Raw genomic sequence first — 22599 nt, forward strand, 5'->3', positions numbered from 1 at the left:
ATCTCTAAAGGTTCCTTCCAACCCCTACAATTCTGTGATTTAAAATCTGTAATTTAAAAAAAAAAAAAAAGTTGTTTTTTCCACGATGGCCTAGAAACTATTGTCATTTTCCCTGCTTATACAATTAATGATGTTTTCACTGATTGAGAAGAGTTTAAGTTGAACTATTTTGCAAATGATGAGCAAGAAACAAGAATGTTATAAGTAGCTTTACAGTTATGATGGATAGCTGAGAGGTAGAATTCAGACTGATGAAGAAAAAAATTTGTTTCTACTGTTCTCTCAGATCTTCTGTTTCAGAAATTCTGCTCAGTTTGCAGCTCAATTCAGGAAGTTGAAGTTATCAGGAAATATATACCTGTAAATTCTGTGATGCGTACCTGTAAATTCTGTGATAGCTCTGCTTGCTAGTAATAAAGTCAATCACCAATATACCCGTGTGGTGTATGCACGTCTTGCAGGCTCCTCACCTCCTGATGTTAAGAAGGTCCATTTTCCCTCTTAATGTGGAGGATCCTTCCTAGGAATGTATTGAAGAACGTCTCCATAAGGACTTTACAGAATCACTGAGTTTGAAAGGTAGCTATACTAAGAGCAAGGTCAATCAGAGTGTTCCTCAGTACTGTTTCCATACTCCAATAGACTTTACAACCACCGTGGGATGGCCTGTTCCAGTGTGTGTGACTATGCAGTTTAAAAAAAAAAAAAAGCTTATGTGGAATGTGTGGTTTCCAGTTTTTCTCCATTGCTTCTTGTTGTTTCACTGGATGTCATTAAGAAAAGTTTGGTATAGCTATTTAAAAATTCTGAAGGAAGAGCCATCTGGAGTGGAACTGAGGCAGTAGTAAAAATTGTATTGATCACATAAGCAAGATTTATGTCCAGAAACCAAAACTACTTCAGCTGCATGATAGCGATTAACGTTAATTTAGCTACCAAAAAAAATGCATTTAGTGTGTTTTTTCTCTTTTTTTCTATTCTTGGTCTCTTTAACAGGCAATTTCTTTAAGCAGGATTATTCCTGAGAGCAAATAGACTGAGACAGCATCCTTGATCTGTAGATGTAGGTGTAAATGGCTTCTAAAGCCATCTCATACTCTAAGTTTGCATTTTAGAGATTGGGGTCTGACGAGTCTAAGTTCCTGTTCTGTATTTGTTTTAAAATAGAAAATGATGGCCCTATTACCTGTTTGTGCAGCTGGAAGAAATGGATGTTGTCATAGTGATCTGGGCAGCTGGAGTTCACCTGTTACATTTCTGAAAAGAAACTTTCTTCATCATAGGCTTGAACAGTAGCAAGAAGTAAACAAGCTTTATTGCAAAACAACACAGGATCTTTATTGCTCAAGTGTTTAGAGTACTAGCACAGGTGTGATGGTTGCTTTGTGTGACTGGAAGATAACATCCTGTCCTGTTGGTGATTTCACCTCCGTAAATACCAAGCACATCTAATGAAATAGCATGACAGGTATGTAAAGATGTGTCTTGGTGAGAGACTTTTTCCATGTTCAGGAGAAAGTATGAGGTATGTGCTTAGGTCTTCAGCTACCATATGAACTTAAGATCACAGATGGTTCTCTTCCAGCAAGTTCCTGATGCCAAGAAGTGCTCTTTCCTCCTGCACCCAGCAAGGAAAGTCCTCACAGAAAGATCTCTGTGAGACCCAAGCAAGAAGGTAGAACACAAAATGCAAATGCATCTTAGCTGTGCCAGTGTCATAGCTGACAACAGCATAGAGCTGCCTTTTGAAACACATCAGGCAACTCCCACACAGAGTTTACTGTTTCTATGACCACTGTTTGAAACTCTTAATGCTGGGACTCGGCCATTGCATTAAAACAAAGTTGACTGGGATGGCATAGTTGGCATGACAGTCATTGATACAGTGACTCAAAGACAGTTCAGGATGTGGTGTTGTTGTTGCCTGCTGTTATTTTCCCATGTGCAAGTTCATATTCTTGTGGTAGCAAAGATCCTACTATTCACTAATGCTTCAAAGCATGGAAAACACCATTTTCCTTGGTGCTGCCTGTGAATGAGACTGAGGAGAAAATAAAACAAAAAGCTAACAGCTGAGATATAGGCTGTGTTATTACTTATTTTGTGAATTTGGTAATCATTTCCAAGAGCAATACACAGCTGTTTGGAAGCTGGTCTTCACAGTCTGTTCTCATTTTAGGAAGGAACCGAGCAGGTATCTTTTTTTCTGGTAGCTTCTGGCAGTTGATCTTTGGAGGACAGCCATGTCTATTGTCCTGCTGCAGGGCAGGATAGAAGACCACTGTCAGTAGGTACAGCTAGCAGCAACAAACAAGATTCCTGCAGAACAAATTTTATCTGTTGGTACTGTAAGTGCTGGTGGTATATGGGTGGTGAAACCTTGGTGATGGTGCAGCTCCATTAGGGTGAGTTTGCATTAAGTGCAAACTAAAAGAAGCTTGCTCAGAAATTAACACGGTGAGATGTGATAGCTGAGGCATCTGTTGTGTGTGCAGTCTTTGAAGAATACTGCCTGGAAGTGGGAAATCCTGGTGGAGAGCTAACAAGGTGGGTCTTCCCTAGATTAATTTTAACAAATACTCTTTGCATTACTTACTGATCTGTGTATTTCTGGCATGTTAATGGTTGTCCCTGAGGCAATGCATCATGTACACTTAAACTGAACATCTGATTCCAGTTATGCTACAGTCATTGTAAAACAGCATACCTGTGTTTTGGGAAGCTCCTAACTAACAATTTGGGTGAGAGCCGACAGTTCCAAGTAAAGGCTGCGTATCCAGAAGGAAGAAATCTCAGCAGAATTGCCAGGTGAGGTGCTTGAATTATTTCCTTCAGGATATAACGTGATTTCTCTGCTCTGGCATTGAGTCAGCCTGTAACAGGATGAGAGTAAGGCACCAAGTAGAAATCTTCTGTGTTACAACTCCCTAAAAAATGAACGCCAAGTTAATTTCACACACACACAAAATTATAAGTACTAAAAAAACATACTGAGCTTCAGGTAATGCACTGATTTTCAGCCTGAAGTTTTTCTAAGCTGTACTTGTATTTCTTTGGTATAGATAACACTGTACAGTTAAGGATTTGCTCCACATAAACGTGCATGTGATTACACTTGAACTTAAGGCTAAGATTACCTGCATCTGATACAAGGTTATTCATGTGATTCTGTCAATAATAGCATCTGCAACTTGTGGGGAAGAAAAATAGCTGGTTTGTATGATGTGCTTGAGTGTTATTTCATCCTCAGGTGTCATTCATCTGCAGATTTCTGAGTAAATTCCTTCTTGAACAATTAAGATAAGCACTTGTTTGAAAAAAAGAGAGCAAGATTAACGTAGCTGACTGGAAATTGTGATGTCCTGTGTTTTCAGTATGGCTTACATCTCTGAAGATAGAGACAGTCACAACATGAGTATGTTGTTCTGTAATACAGAGAGTGAATGTAGCACAAATATTACACTATAGTGCAAGTACAGTGTAACACTTGTGGGAGTGTGAAAGGAATACTTGAAGCAGGTAGGGCTTGTGTGTAGAAGTGTTCACCATCTGCAGTAACAGTCCTGTCCCAAGCTCTCTTGTATGCACACTTTTACTGTATTCTAGAAGATAAAATCACAAGCCTTACCATGAATATTTACTCCTTATAACTTATCATTTATTCCTCCCTAAAAGTTCTCCACCTTAGTCAGATGGACCTCTGTATTTTCCTCCTTTTGATAGTGTTCTCTTAATACCAAAAAGAAGCACTAAAATTACACGTAGGTCAAGGGAACAAACAAGGAGCAATGTTCAGAAATCACACCATTCCTTGGCTGAGGATTTTGAAGGAGATGTAACAGAACAATGAGCCATGCTTTTATCAACCAAATATGAGCTTTCTTCACAATGCTGAAGTCTTTTTGAAGATTCAGCCATTTTGAAATCCAGGAAATGATCCTGAAGGATCCCACGCTTATGTTCCCAAGTATGAACCATTAGAGCTTCTGAGTGGACTAACTGCAGAAGATCTGCAGCCATCAGGGCTTCACACTCATGCTTTCCACGTAATCTGCCTTAGAAGTTACTCTTCGCAACAGGACCAGTCTCTAGATGGTAAACATCTACAAATATTTTAGATAACATTTTTGCACCAATAAAACTACAATCACTAAATTGTAAAACAAATGTAACCTAAACCAATGACTTGAGGTGGCAAAGAGTCTCAGAAGGGGCAGTAGCTTAAATGGTTCCACGCAGAGACCATTTGAGGGCAGAGAATGCTGAAAGGTTAAGTTTGTTTGTACCAGTGGAAGTCGCTACCTTTCTTTCCCCACTGTGTAAGAAACGTTTTACTTCTGGTGGGATGCACTGATAACAACTGCTGATCAGAGTCAGAGTTATCCTCTTACTTGACCCTGCATCTAACTTTCTTTATCCTACATCTAAGTTCCTTCAACCAACTGTTCATGGCACTGTGTCAGTAATGACTTACTAGCACTTCAAGATTTCTGGAAATTCCTTGGCTCTCCTCCTGTTACCACTCCCAAGTTGGAATACAAGGAAACTTGGCTGGAAAATATTAACAACCTTTGTGTTTTGTCTGCATAGAGAAAAGAATTGCTATAAATCGACTGCTGCTAGCTTAGATATTTTAAAGATTAGCAGAATGAATTGATTTTTAAATTCCCATAAAGAATGAGACCGTTCCACAAAATAAATTTTCTTAAAGGAAACAAGAACTTGTAAGTCCACATTCATGTACATTGTGCCTAATTTTAAGATGAAGTTAATAAAATGCTAAATGGTTAACTTCATCAGTCTGGAGACTTCTGGCACTCGTGACTGATGGTTTGAAAATAAATTTGAGATAGAAATAATAATAAAAAAGGCAAATCACAGTCAGTGCAGTGTCGATAATACTTGTTTGGCTCTTACGATTTGTATCTGCTGTGATCCAATAAAGATCACAACTTAGCAGTGGCTTCCCACTGAGGGACTTAAACTATACAGGATTATGTAGCACTTAAAGACACTCTGCCCTTGCTTTTTTCTGCAAGTATCTGCATTTCGCATGTGGTGACGTTCTGAATATTACCTCTGCAGCTAAGAATTCCAAGAATCATCAAGTCCAACATCTACTAAAGCAGGTAAATACAGTTTAATGTTGAAGATGTGGGATGTTCGTGGAAAAATATGTGAAAGAATGTCTTTGAATAAATCTCAGATCTGTTCTGCAAACAACGTGCTTATCAAAAGATGACTTTGAAGGCTTACGAGAGACAGCAAGCATGGTTAGATGAGCAAACCTGGCTTGGAATTGTGCCATGCCCTTGGACCTTCCTACACAAAAATGTTAATAACAATCACACTTGTTCTAAAAACAAGAACAGAGAGAATTGTGCACTTGTTCATTTGTATTGATCCTGCCAGATGATGAACCTTTGCTGCAATAGCATTGCTACAATGAGAAGTTACACAGATCCATAACTTTAAATAATCCTTTTTGGCAGTGCTTTTCTCTGCCCTCCAGGACTGAGAGTTTAGCCAGCACAGTGCAGCCAGGGGCTTGCTGGAGGATTTTGTCTCAGATGACCCCAACAATGAAAATCTCTTGGGTAAGGGTGAAGAGAGGCTGAGATACTGCTGCTATCCATGTGGGAAGGAGGAGAGCTGAAAATGGGCTTCTCTTGAGGATGGAGCCAGTCCCCCAGAATATACTGAACTATACAACAGAGGCCAAAGTAAACAACATCCAGCAAAAAGTATTTGCAAACGTAGATAAAGCTTAGCTCTTCCCTCCGCACGTAGTAGATTCTGTCCTCTTGACAGCGATCCGCTGAGGGTAACCATGATGATATTTTCTTCAGGTACTGAGGGAACCATCACTGGCTGGGCTAAGCAGTACAGATCTGCACCACAGCAGGTGGAGAAGGAAACATACTGTATGTTGTCAAAGTTCTCAACAATGACTCGGAGATGTTGTCTTCTCAGTGTTTGCTTGCTTGTCAGCAGGGCAGCTGCTGTTACTGCTGCTGAGAGCAGGCTTACATTTTTTCTTAAGGTAAGAAGGTATCAACACCGAAAGGAAGAGTCTAAACAGCACTTGGACTGCATTAGTTAAAACTTACTGTGGTAAACTGGGGTTGGTTTGTATCTCTAACAAAGTCTGTTTGTTTACAAAGGACACTAAGACTTGTTACATCATGGCAACAGGTTCTTCATGCTTTTTTCCTGACAGCTGACTGGATATGTGCAGTCCCTACGCAGGGGCAGAGGTTGGTGAAGTTTTCTATATGGCTTGTAGTTTTTTTTTTCTCCTCTCTCTATCATCAGCAATCTGGCAAGCAGCCATTTGAAACTTCAAGATTACAGAACACTCTTCTAAACGTGACCTCTTTTGGGAGATGGTCTCTCCGGTTGGAAATATTCTATTACTTTCCAAGTTACCAACTGGAAAACAATGAAACATCCCTGACCAGTATTCCTCTAGACACACCGGTGACAAGGCCCCTGGATGGGCAACCTGCACACAAGGAACCATTTATTAAACAGGATCTCAAAACAGATGGTTGAAGTCACAGCAAAATCTATGCAGATGAAAGCAGCAAGCCTTAATTGCAATGACTCTAACTAGGATGGCAGGGGAATTCTCCTAGCTGCAGAACATTTTCTTGCTGGTCAGCCTTGACAGCTCACCATTGCTTGAGGAAGCAGAGCCAATCTATCACTTTTAGCACTTCAGCAGGTGATTAACCAGCAGCTGAGTCATCCCTGGCCAGGGCTAACACATCCCAAACCAGGGGAGGGGTGGATTGCTGGGGAAAGGAAGCACAACAAATCTTCCTCTGCTAATTCATGCCATCTGGAAGTGACAGCCTGTGGGCCTGCAGCTTTATTTGCAAAATATTGTTTACGATTTTTATTACAAGGACTATAGGGAATAAGACTTAATTATATTTAACAGTTCATCATCATTACACAAACTGTTGTTCAGCATTCAGAAAACAGGAAGCAATACTCATAAGATTGGTTTCTCAGGTTTTGTTGTTTTTTTTTTTCCAGACTATTGTTGGTAAGATGTCAAACAATTAGATGGGAAAACTGGAATGGAACCCAGTGTCATGCAGTTGGAGTCTTTTGGTGTGAGAGGGCTTTTTGGTGAGCCACAAAGGATATGAGCTGTTGCAGTCTTGACTCATCAATTTTGCTGGTGATAATCCAAACTTATACGGGAGGTCTCTTGGCGCAAGAGTTTGTAACAGAAGGGCAACAAACACAGATGATCCACTGCAAGCAGACACTGTGCAGTGCCTGCAGCTCACGTGTTCCAGCACTTGCACAATCACTTTAAGTGCAAAATTACATAAAACCAGCATTAACCCAACCAGAACTGTTCTCCATAAGCTGCAGGGTTAGAAGTTCTAACCAAGTGAGGGAGCACACAAGCGTGAGAACTGGCATATGCCTGAAGGTGCATCTATGCAAAGGCAAAAGGATTGGTGAAAGGGGCAGGATCTCCACCATTTGGCAACAAGAAGTTGTCCAATAGCTCAGCTGTCTAATTTAGCTCTCAGTACAACATTCTGCTTCCAGATCTCAGCTGCAATTTTATATATATTTAAATATATATCACTATCAACTACTGTAAAAATAAGTTTCCTTGCACTACAACCAATAATCAAATACATAATGCTGCAAGATAAACATACACAGTGGATTATTCATTAACCCACAATGCAAGAAAGCCAAATTCACAAAGTAACAGTTTAGAACACTTGGTTACAGTCAAAACATGTCTTGAAAATCACCTTGATTTGTTGTTTCCAGTGTAAGGGACCATCCATTGCAGTTCCACCCTGACATGGGGCTGGGTAGAATTTCTGCCATAAAGACTGGGGTGAGCAAGTGGACAAGTTTGTTCTCTCAAAGGAAAAACAGGACAAGGGAATTGATGAGAATGAGGCTCCAGGATTCTGTAAGGGTGCATGAATGGAGGCAAGACAGTCTCACAGCCTTTCCTTTTTGCCTCCGCTTCCCCAGACAGGAAGGGGAGCTGGGAACTGAGTATGTGATGCAGGTTCTGGAGGAAGCTACATGAAAGCATAAAAACATTGGGAGTACGACATCAACAGGTGAATGTAAGGATATGAGATCAAACAGCTGTGCACATCCATACTACAACCACAGCCTGAGATATGCTAAGAGCTCAACACTCACAGGGAAGAAATACTGCCTAAGAGCACAGCTTTCCACATTCTGAGAACCTCATCTGAAGTGCACTACGTGTGCCTGGAGCTACAAATTCAAGCGTCAGTAGCAGCACTGGGGATGCCCCAGGCCTACAGAAAAAGAACAGGGCACAGACTGCACCTTCCCTGTCCACATGCAACAGCTGTGACCGAGACACAGACTCCATCCACAGACTTGGAAACTCTAATACCTCAAGAGCAAGAGAAGTTCTAGGTGTTATTCAAAAAAGTGAAGGAGCCTTGGCCTAGATATGCTTTTTTTTTTTTTTTTTTTTTAAAACTAAAGAAGTCGGATTTTAGATTGGCAGTAACATTGTTTTCTGGAAAACTTTTTTTTTTTTTTTTTTAAGATAATATTTAATAAAAACAAAATTTTAAAACAAGATATACTGTTGTAAAGTCTGCAAATACTCTCAAGCTATTCTATTTTTCCATTCAGTATCCTGTTGGCTTGACTTATCCTTATAAATGATACTAAGCTTAATAACATCCTAATAGTTTAAACAGGTCTCAAAGAAGAGGGGAAAAAATGCTTCATCTTGAGAACTGAAATGTGATTGCCTTGACAGAGAGGAAACCAGCACACAATCATATGCATTCACTGAACATTGACAAATAAGCATCTTGAGGGTCTGGTTTTTATAGTACCTGAGGAAGAAGAGTACCCATTATGTAAGCTGCCTGTCAGGAATAGAAAAATACTACTTTGGTTTCCTATTAGCATCTCTGCTGAATCAAAAAGTACTGCAGCTGTGCTGGGGGGCCAGAGGTGGATATTTTCACTTAATGGCAAAGCTGATCACTAGAGGCAGAATCTTTAAGGCTAGAAAAGACCTCTGAAGATGATCTAGTCTGCTAGCACAACACATTAGAATAGGTTACAAGAACAGAGATGCCTTTCAATAAATCCATTACAGATATGATGATTGTGATGTCTCTGTTGGGATACAATAGGGGTAATGCTGCTAAAAGAATGAAAATTAAAATACAAACAATTTAAAGAACAGTGCGATAACACTTGAATTTATTTTGAAATGCCCAGTTCCACACAAAGCCCAGTGCAGGAAGCCTGGAGCCACCCCCCTCCCTCCCCAACATACCCCCTCTGGGTGGGAAACCCCAAGGCCACAGCTCTGCTCCTGCCCCCAGCACACACTGTGAACACAGGTTGCTTAATAAGCAACCAATTGTACCATGCTAATAAAAATACGTTTCTTGGCAAAAGCACTTGATTTGGTTCCATCTCACTTGATGAAAAGTGGTTTATTAAATTAGGTCAATTTGCTTACCTAAAGTTCGCTGAAACTGTTCTTGCAATGCCACATGTTGAGTATCCTTCTAAAGGCTCACAGAAGAACACCTGCAAGCTGCTTACGTCAGAAGCATCAATCCCTGACTAAACAGCAGGTTCTGTTCCTCTCTCCCAGCAACGTGAATGCTGAGCTGCAGATACATCATGAGGAAATACATGTGCATAAAAATCTTTCTCCCTGCAAGTGAACGCCTTATCTATACCTAACAGGATTGCGAAGAAAACCATAAATGAAGACACTGCAACATTTTCAGTTAGCAAATTACTCTGATTTTAGAAACCAATGTCTGCTTGCCACCATTATACATATGCCAAGTTCATAGAATCACAAAGTTGGAAATGACCTGCAAGATCATCTAGTCCAACTGTGCTCCCATTACCATTGCTACCACAAGCACTAAACCATCTCTCGCAGCTCCTCATCCAGACGCCTCTTGAACACTGCCAGGGACAGCAACTCCACCACCTCCCTGGGCAGCCATTCCAGTGCCTGACCACTCTCTGAGAGAAGAAGTTCTTCCTTATGTCTAACCTAAACCTCCTCTGGTACAGCTTCCGGCCATTTCCTTGGGTCCTGTTTGTTGCCTGGGAGAAGAGGCCAAACCCCTCCTCATCACAACCTCCCTTCAGGAAGCTGTAGAGTGCAGTGAGGCCTCCTCCAAGCCTCCTCTTCTCCAGAAGAAACAATCCCAGCTCATCCAACCACTCCTCATAAGACTAGCAGGAAGTGCCCTCACGAGCACATGGGAACAACCAGCCTGCATTTCCAGACCAGCACAGGCCTGTACCATTTGGGTCAGAGAATTGCTGTGCTCAAAACAGGGGTCACCTGCAGGTAGTCACAGGTGGCTTCACAACAGCTTGTCCAGGAGCCTGATCTCCTGTGGATGCCAATTAGGGAAGACAGAGAGATTCTGATGCCCACTTGCTCCTGGTGGGGGATTTCCCCACACTACAGAACAGAAAAGCACACTGTGAACTCCTTTCATTCCACAGAAACCCTAAAAGAGCTGAGTTGTTAAGGTATTTATTAACATATTTGATTCTCAGGGTTTTGAGTGTTAAAATTTAGAGGGCAGAAAGCTGAAAAATACTTCTAGTGTGTGGGTAGATGAACAGTGACTAACAAGGGCAATGAGGAATTGAGAAACAGCCGCTGAAGGGCATCACTGCAGATTCTGGCATCTCCTAACACCCTGAAAGAAGAAAATGAATGTCCTCCCTCTCATTCCCACATCAGCATACCTCACAGGCACTCCCATGGACTGGACCAGTGACAAGCTTGCTCTGTAAAAAGCCATCCCATTTGCACTGCCAGTATGAAAGGATGCAGTGCAACGTCGTCCTCTGGTAACTTCTGATGCTTCAGGTACTAGGAAAAAATTCTCCTCAAATGAGTGGTAAGGCACTGGAATAGGCTGCCGAAGGATGCAAGATGAGTCACTATTGCTGGAGGTTTTCAAGAATGCATAGATGTAACACTGAAGGATATGGTTAGTGTGCATGGTAGCAGCAGTGAGTCGACAGTTGGACTAGATGACCTTAGATGTCTTTTCCAACCTTAATGATTATGATTCAAAGCATTGGGCACTCACAGGCTCCAGCTCCAGCCAATAAGCATGCCCTTAGGAACCTACAGTTTAAAGAGTCAAAACACTTCTTCCATTCTGTACAGGAGTAGTCAGCCCAGAATCATACACTAACCATCATCTTTAATCTGCTGAAGGAGCTGCTTTTGCCTGTCAAGTAGAAGAGAATTAAAACACAGCATTTTTTGGAGCCAGTAAAGTCTGTTTGAGCCTATCAGCCATCAGGAATCTTAGAGCTGAAGCACTGAAGGCTGACACAGGAGGAAACGGCAATTTCACAAAGCACACTCTACCTAAAGGTCTGCCCCTTTACCCCTTCACTACTTCCCATGCACTGAAGCAAGCACTGTGTTACTAGAATACGCCAGTGCAGCAACTTGGTTCAATTTCACTCCACTGGCACTGGCTGCCCAGCAAGGCAGCAGAAGCCCCATCCTGGGGGACATGCAAGGTTAGGCTGGATGAGGATCTGAGCAACCTGATGCAGTGTAGGTGCCCCTGCTCATTGCAGAGGAGTTGGCCAGATGACCTTTAGAGGTCCCTTTCAACTCAAACAACTGTACAATTCCATGATCCAAATCAGCAGAAGACACCTGAATTCCTGCCACTCAAGTTCTCACGTGCAGCCTTGTCCATCACTTAACCAGTTACACGCAGCCAAGAGCTGTTCATCAGTCCATACTGCAAGGAAGTATGATCATTCATAAGTTTGAGATATCAACCTATTTCTACTATTAGTCTAATATCATCTTAAGTGTTATTTCCTTTCAGGACATTTAGTATTCCTTTTCCATCTTGAGCATAAGCTTTCTTGTTTGTCATTCTTAGTTACTTTGAAATTATGATCTATTTTGGAACAACTCCAAAGCATAATTATGTTTTCAATTTATTTTACATCTCACTTATATAACATGGCTTACAATTGTCTGTACATGTAACATTGATATTTGATAGACAATAGTTCAATTTTAAGTATATGCAAAAAATGTATAAAAAGTATATGCAAAAATCTGATCCTTGACCCACAAGGTTCTGAACTACATAGTTCAGAGGGTTTTTATTTCTTGAACATGAATGTTGGGTGATGTTTAACTGCTTCTACTGAAAAACAGTTAAAACATTTTGTATTCTTCACTTGCAGTAAGAATAAATAGAGCACCGAATTTTGTTATTGATTGGTTGCCTACTTTCTGCTTTAAATTGCTGATCCATAGCATGCACAGAATGGTGTTTTGCAATAATTGAGAGCCATTAATCTTATTTTACAGGACAATGGATGACATCAATATTCCCTGGCACACAGAGCAAGGTATTGTGCCAAGAAAGTGTTATGCAAAGCATTAAGAAAATAGAATACCATCATCATCCTTGAAGGTACTGAAGTACAGGAATTTAGCAGCACTCTCCAGAAATAAAGGTTGAATTGAAAAGTCTTCAAGAAGAAAATACAAAATATATTGGAGAAGGTGTAAGAATATTAAGTGCTGAGATATAAAACATAGGTAGTAAAAGACGCAGACATTTCTGTGCCACTGAAGCTGCTAGAAACAAGAGTCTCTTCACTAAAAGCGAAGAAATGACATTGCACAGTAAAAAAAACTAAAAGAGAAGGAACTGTAGTAGTGCTCATAAAGTGGTAAAAACATTTTAAAACAAATTTGTCATCAACTGAAAGCATTTGTTTTAATAGTAGCTTCAGGAGGTGGACCTTAGCTTGTATCCACTGAACTAACTCAGCTGAAATAAAAGGAGGCAACATGTTTCTCATACTGAAACCAAAACTAATTGCTTGAAAAGTAGCAAATATTGAGCAATTAGAGATTTTCATTCTTGTTTCAAGTCTGCAAACTGCCAACACTTAACTGTCAGGAAATGTTTCCAGTGGACAGCTGCTTATCAAAGCAAAGCAGTAGTCCAAGGGCAGCAGTGCTTGAATGTGCCAAGCAATGGCAAAATTGAATTCAACTAGGTCAAGTTTCAAATAAATAGCAGACTGTAGAATAATTCCTGAAATAGATTAGGACTGGGGCATCAGATGAAATCTGCTCAGATTGTACACTACACACCTCACACAGCCCTGAAATAGGCACTGTGAATAGGAGTAATCTTTTACAGGCAGTAAAGACCTAAGAGTAAACTGGAAGTCAACTTGGCAGGAGTGGAAAACTGTACATAAAGAAATAAAGAAAACAATTCTAAAAATTAATTTTTAAAAGGATGTTTTTAGAAAACAATAGCGGTATGCCTAACTCCAGTGGCTATGAAGATTTTATTCACTCTAAAAACCGCAACCAAAAGAAACCCATCTTATTTATGGAAGACTCATGCTACTCCAACTTCTTTGGTTTTGTAAAATAATATATAATAAATTGCAATGACTCCCACAGACAGCATAAGAAAGTGTTTGGACTCTATGATCCTTGTGAGTCCCTCCCAGTTCAGGATAATCTATGATCCTAAGACCAAATGGCCTCACATCCCTTCAGAAGACATTTTCTAGGCAAGCTACTGTTAATAACTAGGTCAGCCACTGTGCTACTTCAGGATCTGAAAGACACAAGTATCTGTTGTGGTTCTCAGCCTCAGAAGTTTCAGTATTATTTGTTTCTGCAGTGCCACAGCTGCGTGCAGCATTCTACAGACTGCTGCTGAAGGAGCTGACAGCCCAAATTAAACACAAAGCACCACCATAAAACAAATCAGACTCAAAAAGCACTCAAAGAGCTATCAGAACTTCTAAAAACCTGAAGTTTTCACTGCTAACTGAAAAGCCATTCAGTTAGCATTTCATATACACAGACATCCCATCTTGGAGCCTGCTGCTGGAGGAAGACTTTCTTTTTAATCCCTGGATGTGAGCTATGGAAACGTGTTTTGGGGCTGAAAGGGAAGCTAGAGTTGTAAGAAAAAGATAGGCAGGAAAGAGGTTCCAGGCAGAGTTAACAGAAATCAGTTGTGAAAGTGAAGACTGGCAAAAGGCAGTCAAGGAAGAAACTGCTGTAGAATGATACCTCCACAACAAACTTGACACCACATACATACATGTCAATCCTGAAGTTACAAGATAAGCTAATAAGCAAATCAATCAAAAAGCAAGAAAGCCAGATATAAGTCAGGAGATGAAATAGTATTGTACATGAGGAAAATCCACAAGACTGAAGTCATAGGAAAATGGGAGTCTAAGGGCAGGATTTGCACTAGCACAAGGAAAAGGCTGGCGTTATTCAGTGAGATGCTAACAGGGAAGACAGGCTAACTCTAAAAGAGTTTCAGGTTAGCTGCGTTTAGTTCAGCATCAAGTGTCAAGTGGGAAGTAATCGTGTGATTTAAGACTTCACCTGTATTGAAGGTGTTAGAACTGCAGTCACTCACAAAAGGATTTGGACAAAGAAGGCACCAAGATAGAACCCTGAAGAATGGAGTGAGAATTTATTCAAAATCTGATGAGTCTTACTTATCTATAGAAACAGATAAAAACATACTGAAGCCTTAATAGTCCATTTAGTCCATTAGCATTTAGTGGGTATAAACGTAATTTTCTATCCAACAGGTAGCAATAACAAAATAATATCTGAAGTATATCTATATTATCCATTCCTTTCCATACTTAACTAGTCAGAGAAGACCAAGAACACCCAAAGCTGCAGCACATGCAACGATCTGCCTATCAAACCTTTACCTACTGAACCCAAAGATGTTTTCAGGACTCTGGAGCTAAATGGCTAACACCTACAGGAGCACCAAGTCATACCCACCATGGGAGCAGAAAGCATCACAGCAGTCTTGCACTGTAGGATTACAGGAACCACAAGACTGTAAAACAAAGACACATCTGGACGTTCACCTGGGCCTGGCAGAAAGCCCAGAGCGACTGCTGGTTCAGTGCTCAGCTCTGAGCAAGAGACCTCAGTGGAAAAAAGATACTCTGGAGGACCATAGTTGAAGGTTTCTCAGGCTACACATAAACTCCCTATCTCCAGCATTCTAGACTCTCACCTTCCTCATCTCTTTACAGTATAGAGGCAACATCCAGCCTTCCCTTCTCCTAAATGAATTTCAGGTTTTAAATCTGTGGAAGAGGCTTAAAAATAAATAAAAAAAAAAAAAAACACACAACACCTAGAAAGACAGCAGTGGTTAGCAATGTTGTTTTCATGCAGCCTCTGTTGTACAACAGCACCATCCAGCTGTCAAACAAAAAAATGAAGCAGTTCACCACCACGATCCAGATTTAGTTTTGTACCACAAAAAACTAAGTTAAAACTAGCAAACAAAACCCACAAAAAGTCTTCTCCTTCCCAAATGAATTGCATTTGGTCCTTCATGTTTTGCTCCTGTGTTAGCGCAGAAGATTGTGTGCTTGCTTTAGTGAAGCAAGGAGTCCAACCCGATTTATTACTGCCCAGAAAGCCTGGCAGTCTACAACTTACCTCAGTGCTTGATGTGCAGAATATCAACTCTCAGACATGAAGAAAATACCATTACCTTTGGCTCACAACCAAAGACAGTTAACCACACTACAAAAATTAACCAAAAAATTGTTTCATAAATAACAGCTTATGTTTTTGCTGCCATAATTTACCACTCCACAGCCTCAGAAGTGAAACTAGGAACAATAACCTGAAGTGAATGGAAGAAAACAAAGACTCAAACTTCACTCATGGATTGAATTACATTATTGAATTATTTTTAGAACAAATCTGGGGAAGGAAGAAGTTTAATAAAGCACGTGCAATACACAACTGAATAAGCAACATCCCTCACAACAGATAACTGTTACCTGAATGCAATCTTAACGTCACTGCTTACACTGCTGCCACTTCATCAAAAAAGATCAGGCTTGCCATATAGCCTGAAAGTAACTTACCTTGTATGTCCACTGATGATCAGAAAGTCTAATAGTAGAGAATTGCTCTTGCATTACACATGCCTTAAGCTCACCCTGCAATCCCATATTTTTGCGTTGTGAAATAGCTCCAGCAGGGAATACATCTCTTCCTCTAACTTTCTGAATTCAAGTCCTATTTCTTTAGACGCAGTATAGCAGATACCTCGAACTGCCACATGTCAACCATCCTTTAAGAGAAGGAAATGAGCAGAAATCCCCCCAGAAAACATCAGCAGGAAAAAAAATGGAAATGTAAAAACCCACTAGGAGTATGGCTATTCTTACACTCACATCTGAAAGAAAGATTCTGGGTAAGTGAGACAGCTTCAAGAAACTTCAACTCATGCAAGAGAACAGATTTAAGTGCAAGTCCAGAGCCAGAGTGCAGCAAGAAGAAAACAGCAAGCACTAGATTAGTAACTAAAGCCATAAGAGCAAAGACACCATGCCTAAAGATACAGCAAAGGTACCAAATGACAAACTTGTGCCAAGTGGGAGAGAAGGTGCACTCAGACAAGCAAAGCAGCAAGACTAGAAAAGTCCAGAGATGCAATAAAAGAAGACAGCCAGCTAGCCAAAATTCAGAGAGCAGGAAGATTAAATAAAAGTATGGCCAATGATGAAGTAGCACCAGTAAGCCTAACTAACAAAAGCAAGGAATTCTCCACTCACATGGAGAACACAGGATCTTCAGGAAGAAGAGCTGTATTAGAAAGTCATTGCAGGACTAGATCATTAGAGCAGAGAAAGAACAAAGTTACTAGAAAAATGCTGGAATTGGAACAGGCTAAAAATGTTCAAATTATTACACAGAAGAATTTGTGCCAAACTGGAAAAAACTCCTAAATAGGAGGGTATTGGAACAATTTAGACGCGGTGGGCAAGGGAGAGCCTTCGAATCTAGTATGGAAGCTTCTCCTCTGCTCCAAACAAAAATACAATCACTAACAGCAAAGTCTGAATTTTAAGTAGAGACAAAATAATCCAAAATAAAGAATCTCATGATCTTCACTGAAGAAGGTCTACTTCCCTTGCCAGGAACACACAAGAGAACTTATGACATGGTTTGGAGGCCAGACAGCTATTCTCAGAGAACTGCGCACTCAAGAGGCATAGAGTTACACTCTTTCCAGTAACAAAAAGGGCACGATCAACCCGCTTCAAAACTCAGGTATAAAAGGAGAGCAGCCAGAAAGACAGGAGGAAAAGTAGATCCCATTAGTTACTAGTCAGTCAAATGGCAAGAGGGAAGGTGAAAATAGCATAAAACTGCTACTAACATAGAAATAGGCCTTGAGTGGAAAGCAATGAGACAAGCCAGACAGAGGGAAAAACAGGAAGCTATGAAGTCTTTCCAAAACAGTCTAAATAGAGAGACAACACTTTTACACCATCCTCCAAGAGGTCAGCCAGAGTTCTGCCAACTTAATCGCAGTATGTCTTAAAAGGTTTTCACATGGAACTTGAGCTCATGACAGTGGTTTTTCCATTTTACCACAGGGTGTGAGGTAGCCAGCACATTAGAAAACACTGAAGGTAAAGAAAATAAGTGTTTCTAGACAGCAATCTGATTACTCTTAGTAGTTGCCCAGTTTAGATAAGGAATCAGTTTTAAGTAAGACTGGAGTAGCCTATTCAAACCGAGCTTTGTAGTCTTGTATGAGTAAGCATTTCCAAACCCAGGGCTTCAGCTGTCCAGAGTCTTAGATAGATGTACTATAGTTAAACCTGCTATGTCACTCCAAGTGCATGTTTACATGCCTACAAAGTCCCCAACCCCCTCCAACAGCCAAGTATCTATTTACTATCCACCAAAGGTACTATTCAGCTGAGACTAGTTCAGTTCCATCTTCACCAACCTCTCTAACCTTGTACCAAGCAAAGCCTGGACATCTGATTTATAGCAACCTTCTGCTCACATCAATGAAGAGCTGTAATCTTACTGACAGCTTGCTGGAATTGGGATTTTAGTTCATGAATACTGTTATTTAAAGAAGGGACACTGAAAACAACACATGAAAACAGTGACAGGACTACCCATGATAAGCTTAGAATATTAGTCAGAATAGCTACATACAAGAGATTTTGCACATACTAGTCCTTTACTAGTCTTTCTAAACATACTCAGCCCTTAAAACTTACAACTATTAGAAAAGTTAGAACTTAGAATTGCAAATCTTGGAGTCTTTACTATTTCACAGCATGTTAGCTTCTACTTCCAAGGTGTCTGGACAAGCTGTGTTGGTACCCAAGTCTTCTAGTGAGACACTAAACACCAATGAGGAAGAGCACAAATAGAACTAGTCCTATCTTAGAAAGCTCACACTTCAAAATTTAGGAGCTTACTTTAATCCAAGATATGGCAACAGTGAAGTCCAGTTTACAAGAGGGCAACCTGCTGCTGTTAAGTCTTCGTATGTACAGTGAAAACAGTAAAACAATGCAAGTTTGTAGTCAGTATGGCTTCTCTACCGATTCCAAGATTTTCTTTCTCTCTTCTGCTGAGGGCATCTCCGGTTTCACACCATTTCTTTTCCTTTGCATCATAATGTCATGCTGAAAACAGAAGAAAGTAAGCATGAGAACACTGATTTCTCAAAAGTCTCTGCCCCTGAGCTCCCGCTGAATAAGATCCTTAAACTGAAGTACTCTTATACACAAGGAGCCAGATACTCTAGATCTGATTAGCTGACAACTAAACGTACTAGTATTTAACTGAAGCTATCTGATAGCTCACCTTGCAGCTTCACATTACACCATTCCCATGACACAAACGACTATGCAATTGTCTGTAAACAGGTTTTTTTGAAGTTTATACAAGTATTTAAAGGCATAAACTGAAAGACTATTACAGTGGCTAAAGACAGCAGAGAACAGTTGAACTGCATGGGATTGTATCACCCATATCCATGTTCACAGAAGTGCCCAGTCCCTCAAGATCCTTTCCCACCACAATACATGAGGAAAAAAAAAAATAAAATGAAATCACCACCAAACAGTGAACTCTTCCTGAGCGTTATCTCAGATTGAAGCAAACATGAGCCTAAGCAACAAAAACAGATCAACTTGTCTTACCTCTCTTTACTTACTTTACTTGTCTCACTTTCTTTACGTGCATTTAAAAAAAAAAAAACTTACTGACAAAAATATCTGACTGACTTAGAGGGAAATACACTGCAAGAACACTGACTCACAATTTCAGAGAGTAAGTTTAAGTCTTCCGGCACCACATACTAAATATTTAGGAATCTAGCACCTTCATGCAGGCATAAGAGCAGCAGTAGCAAGCGGTACAGTCCAAAGAGTTCAGAAAACACCATCAGAAATAATATACTTGAAACAAGATAAGGAGTAAAATTTAGGAAAAAAAAATCTATGGTGCTTAAGGAAACCTGCTTACCCAGAATTTTCTGCAGTTTTTGTACTTCAAAAAATAATCAGTACACATATCCTTTTTATAGTTGTTGTCATCCATACATTTTCTAGAGGCATCTGTTTCCTTTAATAGGAAAAACAAGCTTCAGAGCTGAGAGAAGTTACTGTACTCAGTGTCTAAAAATTCTAACAGGTCTCAGAGTATCTACGAAGATAGGAGACAGCTTCTCAGATGAATGAACTATATCAAAGGGAACATCTACCAAAACAGATAATCAGTAATCCCCAAGCAATTACTTCATTTGGAGATTGTAACAAACATAGTATTCCTTAAATAGTAAGAAGAAAGTCCACAAAACAATTGTTTACAGAGATCCATGGTATAACCCAGAGAAGAATATTAAGATTATCCTTCAAGCTTGTCTAACTGGGATTTCAGACTGGTTTTATGGACAGAACAATAAAGCAGTAAGTTGTGTTATTCCCATTTATAAGTAACTACAGACTTATTTCATATGTAATTTACTACACGTGTTTTTCAGTCTTTCCCATTTTCAGGCTCTAAGAAACATTCAGCGCATACTACTGATACAGGAGTGCTCCCAATAATGCAATTTCTAGAGGAATTATTTCTGCATTTTGACCTAGAAGCATACAAACAGAAATCCCAATTTGATCTTACCGCTATGCAAGGATTTCTGTCATGATCTCTAAGCTGCTGTGCATACTTGGGCATTCTAGACACTCGTACCCTGGCTAGAAACAGAAAAGAAATGAGTTAAGTATCACCTTTTAATAGTGACAGAGTACTAAGTTTGAATTTCAGCATCTAATGAATGACTTCAGTAGTGCACACAAACAGGTTTTGTGGGTTGGTTTCTTCTTACAGCTTTTTTTGTTTGTATTTTTCAGTAAGCTTCTTTTACGAAATTCCAGAGCACCAACAACAAGACAGCTCAGGCAAGTTAACTTATCACCAAGACTGCTTCCACCTAGATAAGTTCCTTCAGAATGACTGAAGGGAGCCACTCTTCTACTGGACTACCACACTGAGAAAGCAAACATCTGGGAGAAACAGTTTTGTGGAAACTCTTCAAACCAATACACTTTAAAAACCTCAGCAAATACAGCAGGGGAACAGACCTGTCCCTACTCCTTAGCTCGACCACATCACGCATATGCACATGCACAGAAGTGCCCAGCCTCCTGCTGCACCAGACAATTAACAAAGAGAAATTACTCCATTGTAAGGACGACCGGATTTCCCTATGCCATACAGGACAGCTTGAATCACATTTTTCAGCCGTTCACTAGTTTGAAACAGGCTCTAGGAACTGCAAGCTGAAGATATTTCAGTGCCAATAACCTACAGTAATCCAAGATGAGGACATCAAGAAGAGCAGCAGACCCTCACCTCCCTTACTGCTCCCCACGCATTGCCTTCAGCACAAATGTGGCCATGCAGGTATTTGTTCCAGATAGAACAGTTCTAAGCAGAAATACAAACTAACTTGATCAAATGCTTACTTGAGCCAATGCAAGCAGAAATACACAACTAAGAAAGAAACACCTTTGCAAAAAACTGAAGTACAGATATCCTTGTTCAACCTTACTTAGCCTAGAGACGCTGCTGCAGTTTGAGCTTAAGCTTCTTTCTGTTCACATTGGTGACTGAGAAGCACAGGTCTACAGAGAAAATCCACTTCTGCTTGATATCAATTAAAAAAACCCAAACACTCTAATGAACTCATGTAGTATTTTAGATGAAGGTTCTTGGTGAAGAAGGAAACTATTCCATGTGAACAAGCCTTAGATTTCCATTCCCTATGAAACTATATTCACAAGGTACTTGAATTATTTCCTTACTCCACACAGCAGTGTCTGCTGTTTTAGAAAACAGCATCAGGAGCTTCAGCTTTCCCTAAAGAACTGCCCAAGGTTTGAGGTGCCTTAGCAAGCTAGGCAAATGCTAACTTTTGTGAGTGCAAAAGGATTTGAGTGAGAAACTTCTGACTGAAATGGAACCACATATATGTAGGACAGCATCACCATCCCACTGTGAGCACTACCAAAGCAAGTACGTCTGAAAGTGTTTGGAGCCAGACTGACTTCAGCTTAGAACTCCTCTGAAGAATAACTGTTAGCCCCATACACACCGACATCACTGCTCGCTACCCAGACCGTTATCACCACGTTCGTTTTGACCACACCGCCGGAGCCCACCTCCGCACGGGGCAGCGGAGCGCACCGTATCCACTTCACAAGCACTCAGGTCGGGCTCCTCGGCACGTACGCCTCTCAACATCTCCAAAGCGCTCTCAGGCGAGAAGGGCAGGCGGGTCACACCGGAACGCCGCCTCTGCCCGAAGCGGCAGCCGGGCAGGAAGCCACCCCACACCGCCATCCCCTGCTATACGCGAGCTGCGGCCCCGAGCACAGCCACCGCCAGCAGCTCCTGCGCCGGGCTCTTACGTTCCAGCACACCGGCAGTCACGAGCCACGCCAGGCAGAAAGCCGCTTGTCGCCGCTGCTCCTTAACCCCGAGGCTCTGTCAGCCCATAAACCCACCGGCGTATTTCCCCACGGGCTCCGTGCTATTTTCTTAAACGCACGCGGCGCAGCTATTAAGCGGCAAGCCGCGGGGCGAAGCTCGCACACAAAGACCGCAGCCCTGATCGCCTTAACACCGGGCGGGAGGCTACAGGGAGCCGCAGGGCCGCGGGCCGGGCCGGCGCCGAGGGCGCGGGTGGCAGCGGGGCCCGAACGGCGGCAGGGCTGCAGGGCCGCAGCACGGCGCCCCGCTCCCCCCGCCCCGCGGACAGCCCCGGCCCCACCTGCCGCCGGAGCGCCGCGCCCGGCCCCACCGCTGTCCGTCCGGTCCCGGCGCCGCTCGGCCGTCGCCCGCGGAAACGAGCGAGCCACCGAGAACGGGCGGCGGGCGCCCGGCCCGCCGGCGGCACTCACCTCCGTTCCCGGCCGCGTCCGCGGGAGCCCGAGGCGGGAGGGGAACGGCCCCGTCTCCAATTCGAAAGACGTCAGCGGCTCGGGCAGAGCGCTTAAGTACGGGCGCAGCCTACCCCGCTCCCGGCCTCGCGGCTCCCCCCGGCCCAGCGCCGCCGCCGCCCACGCCCCGGCGGCGCTGAGTGGCGGGGTCGGACGGCCAATGGCGGCGGCGGCGGGCCCGCCCCGGTCTTGAGCGGCGCC

The 22599-nt window shown here is 41.8% G+C and overlaps 1 protein-coding gene and 1 long non-coding RNA gene across 8 annotated transcripts; one reads left to right on the forward strand and one right to left on the reverse strand.

The window, feature by feature from the left end:
* Positions 1 to 42: 42 nt before the first annotated feature.
* Positions 43 to 22559, reverse strand: CHCHD7 (coiled-coil-helix-coiled-coil-helix domain containing 7). Of its 7 annotated transcripts, none has more exons than XR_007375894.1 (6): positions 22360 to 22559; positions 20078 to 20151; positions 19421 to 19519; positions 18367 to 18576; positions 2708 to 2927; positions 43 to 520 (listed from the first exon to the last, which is right to left on the reverse strand). XR_007375894.1 is itself a non-coding variant. In XM_048939959.1 (4 exons), exons 2-4 carry the CDS (start codon positions 20129 to 20131, stop codon positions 18475 to 18477), a joined length of 255 nt encoding a protein of 84 aa, XP_048795916.1. In that variant the 5' UTR covers positions 20132 to 20151; positions 22360 to 22559; the 3' UTR covers positions 8556 to 18474. The 7 variants fall into 7 exon arrangements, 1 of the variants encoding a protein (XP_048795916.1); XR_007375893.1 differs by having other exon boundaries at positions 43 to 2041; XR_007375890.1 differs by having other exon boundaries at positions 43 to 2258.
* On the forward strand, positions 2934 to 15245 carry LOC125691052 (uncharacterized). The gene is made up of 2 exons (XR_007375896.1): positions 2934 to 6257; positions 7045 to 15245. It is a non-coding gene; the product is annotated as an uncharacterized LOC125691052 (long non-coding RNA).
* Positions 22560 to 22599: the final 40 nt, after the last annotated feature.

The sequence above is a fragment of the Lagopus muta genome, chromosome 3 (assembly GCF_023343835.1).
Source record: "Lagopus muta isolate bLagMut1 chromosome 3, bLagMut1 primary, whole genome shotgun sequence".
In the NCBI taxonomy this organism is placed as follows: domain Eukaryota; kingdom Metazoa; phylum Chordata; class Aves; order Galliformes; family Phasianidae; genus Lagopus; species Lagopus muta.